We start from the raw sequence: 7234 nt of genomic DNA, 5'->3' as shown, positions 1-7234 counted from the left end.
CTTAAGAGCAAAACACCATTTTCTGACTCACTATCCTGAGCTTACATTGAAATGTGGACATTACGATTTGAGAGTAAACACTCTTATTTCAAGAGGAGTGCACGTTCAGCTCAAAATTATATACATGTAACAAAGTCCTTAGCAGAAAAACATCAGTTGTTGCAAGCATTGTATAGTTCTGGATCATTCTTTCGACCACCGGTGTCATACAAGTCAGCATTAGCATTCCATGCAGATTTGTATGGAGAGTACATCCAGAAGGCTGTTGACAAATTCCCTCACTTGAGAAATAGTTCAAGTACTGTAGTTTGCCAGAGTATGGTGGTGCATGGTGTCCACTACCATAAAGGACAAGTAGTGTTTTTGTCCAGAGATGCTGATAATCACCTTGTTTGTGGTGAAATCACCATGGTTCTTCTCAGTAAGGATACTGATATTTATTTTGTTGTTCAGAATAAGGATACAAAGAACTGAATCTGGATTGCTTGAAATTTTTGAATCTGAAAATTCAAAAACATGTGTTCCTTTCAGCCAACTTCTGGATTACTAGCCCCTGGAGCTATACAGATTTGGTGCCAGTGTATTTGCTGTTCTGAAACACGCTGTGGTGGATAACTAAGGTCATCCAGGTACGTGTTCTTTTGGATGTCAAAGACATGAATTCTTCCAATGAGGCCTATATTCATATTGGTCTCCCTTGTTCTCCAGGGATTATTCTAGACCCTTTATAGGGCCGAATTTCTTCCCCCTGGCAATTTTTTTGTTATTTGTACAAAATTCCCCTCTGCAACAACATAAATTCCCCCATTCCTATTAAACCACGTTAAATAATTCCCACATCAGTAAGAAAGGGCCCCAAGTTATAAAACCTAGAATAACCCCTGTTCTCAGCCTAGCCCACTTCATCCTTAAGGTGCCATCTGGGTACTTTTTGTTCATTTTAAGGTGGTGCAGCATGGTGTAAAATACTGATGTAGACAATCAGAATTTCAGGCAAATTTGGTTGGAAGTGGTATTTCCTGAGGCACCAAACCACTTTTTAATAGATAAATTGTTCATGGAACCCAATATATTATAAACAGTCTTGTTCTTAAAGTGGAAATTTTGTTTAACAGGCAAAGAATTTTGCCTGTTCATGGCCTACCCAGTTAGCAGGGGATGGAAACAATTATTTTGTGTTCTGTACAGTGTTAGGTCTATAATAACATGATCAGATAAAAAAGTATTAACCTTCCTGCTACCCATGATATTTTGGTTGAGAAGCTAGGACCCCTCCCTTTACCCCCCCCACCCACCCACCCACCAAGTTTTTGGGTACCCCATGAGCTATACCAGTTGTACCAAAGCATCCTACATCTAATACAATCAACATGAACATACTGGTTTCTAACAAGTGGTTTGGGAGAATTATTTTTATTTTTATTTTTTCTATAATACACAGTCATGACAAGTGAAGCATACGGTGTATACAATAAGTACTGGCCACAAGCACGCAAGTTCTAATTCAGTGCCCTTCTTTGGTCTTTTGAGTCCTTGGTCCTGGTAATATATACTGTTAACAATTCCTTTGTGCATTGAATCACCTGGCCTACCTCCCTTAGTCTGCTCTTACAGAATTTTTAGAGGACAGGCCCAAATTTCAGCATTTGTAATATTGTACACAAGCATATTGCATTAAGCCAGTCACACTAGACAGTAAGTGAAGCTAGTGGCACATAAGCAGCATCTGCATGTGAAGCCAGGCACATTTTCTGTTGAGTGAAGATAGGCAAATGCAACTTTGAGCTGGATGCACCTTTCAGTTGAGTTTAGTTGCAGTTTGCATTCATGAATCCAGTCACTTTTGACAGTGTGTGATGTAAATGGCACATGAGCAGCATTGCTCATGAAGCCAGGCACATTTATTTTTTAGTGCGGACAAGCACATACTGCAGATTTGACATATTTTTGGCAGTTGTTACGAATCCACCCCTATCCCCCACCCCTATGCTTTGTAACTTGTACTGGTATTCCATGTATAAGCTGACCCCCACCCTCCAATTTCATTAAAATTAAATACAACCTCTACATTATATTCAATTGCAAACAAGATTTCTAAAAAATTATTAGTAAGCCTTCATTAAAACCCTGTTTTTGTAGTACATTAGCACTGGGTGTTTTTTTCAGTCCCCTGCCTGAAAGTTGGAGATAGTGAGCTTCTGTCTGTCCATCCATCTTAAGAAACAGATCCAAGATTTTTGTAAAGGGGAATCCAATCTATGATGACCAATAAGACATCCTAAATTGAAAGGTCCTCAGGTGCCAACAAGAAAGGAGTCCAGGTGGCAAAATTGGTTTGAAACCGAAAAAAATTGCTGCAGCCAAGAAAGGGGATCCTAGCCCTTCTGCCCCCCCCCATGGATCCGCTTCTGGTCTAGCCTGGGGACTTATTTGCCATCTCTAAGCTTTTGTTTTGGACAAAAAAATAGTACAGGTGTCATTATTTATATGCACTGTGTCTAATCAGATGTTAATTTAGTTGTCCTTTGACTTTAGGATGCCCTCTGTGTCAGAAGAAGAAGAACTTTCTTGTAGCAGCTCTTCATCTTCCAGCAGACAAGATGGTAGCACTATAGGAGAAGCTGCAAGAATTTGGGATGGAAAATCTGGAAGACTTGGAGTTTCTTGATCCTGAGAAAGATCTTGAAGGGACACTAAACCTGCTTGCCTGCAGAAAACTGGCCCTCAAACTGAAAGCCCACTTCACAGCAAATGGTATTCTTTAAGTTTAATGAACAAACGCATATAACTTTAGTTAAATATCCTTTTTGGCAGGCAATATTTTAATGTTTATTCTGTGTTTCCAAACTTGGGGCCCTTTTTCACTAAAGTGGGGAAATAAACTTTTTATGTGATTAAATATGTATGGAGGAGTTTTTTTTTGGGGGGGCAGGGAAAATTTTATGTAAAAGTATACGTTTGGAAGGGGAAGGGGCAAAAATTTAGCCCTAAAGTAGGATTCTTTTACTGAAATAACAATATGATATACATCTCCCCCACCCTCAAGTAATTCAGGCAACCCTTTTACCTTCCAGCTGTAAAAAATCCTCTTACTTGGGGAGGGGATTTAAGACCAATCCTGTACCCACCCCTTTATCTAATATGTCTTCCTTTCTGCATGTCAGAGAGGGGTGTAGAGTTTTTCCTCACCCATCAAAATGAGAGGCACAAGTTGGGGACTTAACTTGCATGAATTTGCAAGAAACTGTCAATACTACTTTAATATTATAACTATACTTTGTATTTAATTGTCAAAAATACAGCTAAACAGAACTTTGCATTTAATTGTCAAAAATGCAGGTGAAACTTGGTTTGATGGGTAATGTACAAGTGCTTTTTCAAATACTTTAATTCTCTTTAGATATTTTTGTAATTTTCTATTGTAATCTACTTTAAGGCACCGAAAGTATCCCATCAGTTGTTGGGACTCCAAAAAGTAGAAACCTTGCTGCAGCAGCTTCACCAGCCGAACAATGTGTCACACCCCCACCATTGTCACTGTCAAGGGACAATATCACACCAACCACTTCAGGTTCTGGATATAGACGGGAGGCGCAAAGCTGGGCAGAGATTCGAAATCCCTTGGCAAAAGCTGCCTGATGCAGTCCAAGACGCTTGTGCCAAAGGGACAACCCCAGCCAAGACTGATCTCCTTGCTGCAGTAAGAGTGTTGTGCCAAGAAATAGCTAAGGTAAATCCCAAACCTGGGAAAGCTAACTTAAATGCTATTGCCAAGACGATTGTGGATACGCATCCTAGAACCTTCATGGATTCTATAGCACGATATGGCCAGGTGGGGAAAGGGTATGCTACTCTCGCAAATCGCCTCTCAGAGATTTGACAACCTGAATCGTTGTAGCAGAGGCAACTCTTTCCGCAGGAAGCTGCTGGAAGAAAAAGAAAATGGAGGTACAACTGGTAGTGCTAAGAGAAAGTCTGCCTCAGTGCTGCAGCAGGATAGCTATGGCTGTATCAGGTGGCAGCCTGATCTGCCCGACGGGGAGACTGAGGAAAGCCAGGAACAGCAGAGGTGCTGGCTTGTAGAAGAATACCACCATGGTAGTACCGACACGCCAAGGGTGATTCAAAGTATGACCAGCACCTACCCGTCACAGCACTACCTTATTAACAAAGGTGCTCACTTGTCAGCAGTGAGAGTAAATTGGCCTTTCCTTTACAGCCAGCATACTTTCTAAGCCATTTTGAATACCTTATGGACTTCAGTTTATTTGAAAGACTTGACCATGAGATGAGCAGTAGGGCAGACAAGATGCTGAGGTACTGTCAATCACAAACAAATGTAACTGTGGCAACAGCAGCAGCCCAGTTGACAATGCTAGCCGAAGTGGTTGGAAATGTTAGTCCCAAAGTGTATGGCACCCTCTTGCTGCTTCCTCTGATCTTTGGAGAAGATAAAGAAGACCTCTTTAAAACTGCAGAGGTAAGGCTTTCACTACAGCTTTTATAATGAGTGAAAAATAGGAACAATTTATTTTTGGCAAATTTTGCAAAATGATATCACATTTCAGTTAAAATACCTTTGTATACATCAAGCTCTAGTGACCAGATGCTCTTCCTGTTTTAGAGATTTTAGTAAATTTTTCTTAAATGTTTGCTAATTTCTGTAAATATTGACTAGTTTAATTATAAGAAAATAGGATTAGCAAATTTATGTCAAATATAAGCTTGAAAAAAAGAGACCTGTGATAGTGCTACTATTTAAGGAAATACTGTTCTCTGTAGTACTGTACATTTTAATACTACTGCCTAATTTAACTTAGTACCAAGGTTCTTTTCACAAACATTTAGTAGACTGACAGTATCCAGCATTAACATAATTAACATAAAACGCTTATCTAAGATTTGAAACAGGATTATACTGTAAACAGGAAAATATTCACTAAAGCAAAATATTCATCAACCTTACCAATGTTGCCAGTCCTTGAAGATTTTCCCCAGCAAAATGAGCCATTTTGAATGTTGTATTATGGATCACTGAAGTTGGCAGAATTTATACAAATGAATTAAGCACTTATGTGACCGTCAAATTAGGGCTGCGCTGCAGATAAGTTCATATTATAATCCTGATTACAAATCAACTTTTGCTGTCACTTGACCTGCTGTATGTTTCCAGTATTAGACACTAATTTATAAATACATGTAATAGGATTATATAATTTTTTCAACAGGATATCATCACATCTGTTGATTTAGAACAACATGATGACCTACCTCACCCCCATGTCATCAGAGGTAAGATACTTATTAATATATTTTTTACTCATGCATACTGTTTTTGTACTTGGATATTTTTTTTTTTTTTGGGGGGGGGGGTATGTGCATCACATTGTATATGATAATGAAGGCCTAAAGTTTGAGATATGTTTAAAATATATGGCATCACTGCAGATTATATAATACAATATTCAGAATTCCTTGATGTTTCTGTAAATTTAGAGTTTAGACCTGTGAATTGCTAGACCTCAATTTTTGACCATTCAAGGTCAAAATTACACAGTCCTGCATGGCAAAAAATGTGGGCAACTCACACACACAGGGAGACACACAGACGTCACTGAAAATATGATAGCTGCCTCTGATAGAAGAGGGCAGCTGTAATTATTTCCTTGTTAGGAGAGATATATAAAAGAAAACTACACACTACAGGCTACAGGGTTCCATATGTGGTTTTGGTCTGACCTGAATTATCAGGGCTGAAAACTTGATAACAGTATTAACAAGACAATATGCCTCACAAGAACATCAAAATGTACTCTTGTTGTTTTATATTTTTGTAGGAAACCATCCATTTGAAAATAACTGCTATGCAGTTGTAGAAGGATGTATCCTGGCAGAAAATGTCACCCTACGGATGGCAGTTGGTTTGACCATAGCAGCTTATTATAACTTGAACATCACCTACCCAGAGTCCATTGCCAACACTCTTGAATTTATTCAAAGGTTTGGAATAGCACTTTCTTAATTTAACTGTATTTACTTACATTATTTCTTTTGACCTGTAAATGAAGATGATAAATATGAATAGTTCTTTCCTATGCAAAAGAATACCGGTACTTTGGTTGCTACCCATCAGTTTGATAGAGCCATTCTTAGGACCAAGGTTAAATGTTCCCTACTCACAGTTGGTCTTTCAAAGTTTTAAACTTGTACTAATCAATTTGCATGTATTTAGACTGGCCGACATGCAAGGCCAGCTGAAGTAGTTAGTTAGTCTTACTACACAGGTCCTCTCTCACATGTCCCAGACCTGTTTCACCATACTAAACTTAAGCTTAGGCCACAAGAAATACAGATTTGTGAATCATCGCTATCTGCATCCAGTCTTGGCTGCCCTATAAACATTTTTATGGCTTTACTGAATAAAATTTTTAAAAATATTATAGGTTAACAGCATGAAATGTATATTTGCTAGAAGTATTTGGTTGAATATTCAGTTTAAAAAGTTATGTCACCAGTAGGCAGAAATAGAAGTACATGGTATTTGCAGCAGAATGACAATTTTTTCTATAAGAGAATTGACATGTATGAAAAATTGAGCGATTTTTGTTGCAAATTGAACAGTGGACTGGTCAGAATAAAAAAAAAAGTGCCCCTGTAACCCACTCTAGAAGGAATAAAAGGATGAGTAACAAAAGATTTGTTCCTTGTGGCCTTATCGTATTTTGTTATAATGCAGATAATTTGAATTGTCAAAATGTTATGAAAAAATATATATATAAAACAGAATTCCAGGATATTATGACTCATTTAACCATGCTTATCAATTTTAACAGGATCTTCCTTGGCATAAATCCTCAGAGGGGCTCCAAAGTGAGGAAGACCGACAAGAGGAGGCCTGCCTTTAGTACCAAAGTTAGAAAGTTGATAGACAATCTAAGGGATTTTGATAATGACCGGAACATTGACTGACTGACTAATGTTTTTTTAGAACAAATCCTTTTCTCCAAAAACCATTCATTTGAATGTGTCAAGTGGCACAGCAAAATGGTTGTCTAGCTTTTTAGTTTTAGATTTGTTCACTAGATGGGGCTGTTAGCAGTTTTCTTTATTTCACGACTGGTTTTACTTATAAAACCTTTTGTCATCTAATAGATGACCTTGAAATATCCAAACTGAAGTCAAGAATAAAAAGCAAATAAAGATGGGGTAAATAAAAAGTTGTTATGGATAGTTG

General features: G+C 38.1%; 2 protein-coding genes and 1 long non-coding RNA gene across 3 annotated transcripts; all 3 read left to right on the top strand.

The window, feature by feature from the left end:
* The first annotated feature begins 2622 nt into the window (after positions 1–2622).
* Positions 2623–3741, top strand: LOC143231407 (uncharacterized). The gene is made up of 2 exons (XM_076465947.1): positions 2623–2754; positions 3437–3741. The coding sequence occupies exons 1-2, from the start codon at positions 2637–2639 to the stop codon at positions 3637–3639; spliced, it is 321 nt and encodes a 106-aa protein (XP_076322062.1). The 5' UTR covers positions 2623–2636; the 3' UTR covers positions 3640–3741.
* Positions 3742–4122: 381 nt separating this feature from the next.
* On the top strand, positions 4123–5519 carry LOC143232699 (uncharacterized). Its single transcript, XM_076468441.1, has 3 exons — positions 4123–4480; positions 5229–5292; positions 5497–5519. Exons 1-3 carry the CDS (start codon positions 4253–4255, stop codon positions 5517–5519), a joined length of 315 nt encoding a protein of 104 aa, XP_076324556.1. The 5' UTR covers positions 4123–4252.
* A 225-nt stretch (positions 5520–5744) lies between these two features.
* On the top strand, positions 5745–7000 carry LOC143231406 (uncharacterized). Its single transcript, XR_013016906.1, has 2 exons — positions 5745–6000; positions 6834–7000. It is a non-coding gene; the product is annotated as an uncharacterized LOC143231406 (long non-coding RNA).
* The last annotated feature ends 234 nt before the right edge of the window (positions 7001–7234 follow it).

The sequence above is a fragment of the Tachypleus tridentatus genome, chromosome 11, assembly GCF_004210375.1.
Source record: "Tachypleus tridentatus isolate NWPU-2018 chromosome 11, ASM421037v1, whole genome shotgun sequence".
Classification (NCBI taxonomy): domain Eukaryota; kingdom Metazoa; phylum Arthropoda; class Merostomata; order Xiphosura; family Limulidae; genus Tachypleus; species Tachypleus tridentatus.
This window is presented reverse-complemented; position numbering and strand designations above follow the sequence as displayed.

Coding starts and splice junctions, on each gene's coding strand:
- LOC143231407 (XM_076465947.1), top strand. CDS start 2,637: ATGGAAAATCTGGAAGACTTGGAGTTTCTTGATCCTGAGAAAGATCTT. Junction 2,755..3,436: donor AGCCCACTTCACAGCAAATG/GTATTCTTTAAG, acceptor ATCTACTTTAAG/GCACCGAAAGTATCCCATCA.
- LOC143232699 (XM_076468441.1), top strand. CDS start 4,253: ATGGACTTCAGTTTATTTGAAAGACTTGACCATGAGATGAGCAGTAGG. Junction 4,481..5,228: donor ACCTCTTTAAAACTGCAGAG/GTAAGGCTTTCA, acceptor TTTTTTCAACAG/GATATCATCACATCTGTTGA. Junction 5,293..5,496: donor TCACCCCCATGTCATCAGAG/GTAAGATACTTA, acceptor CTGTAAATTTAG/AGTTTAGACCTGTGAATTGC.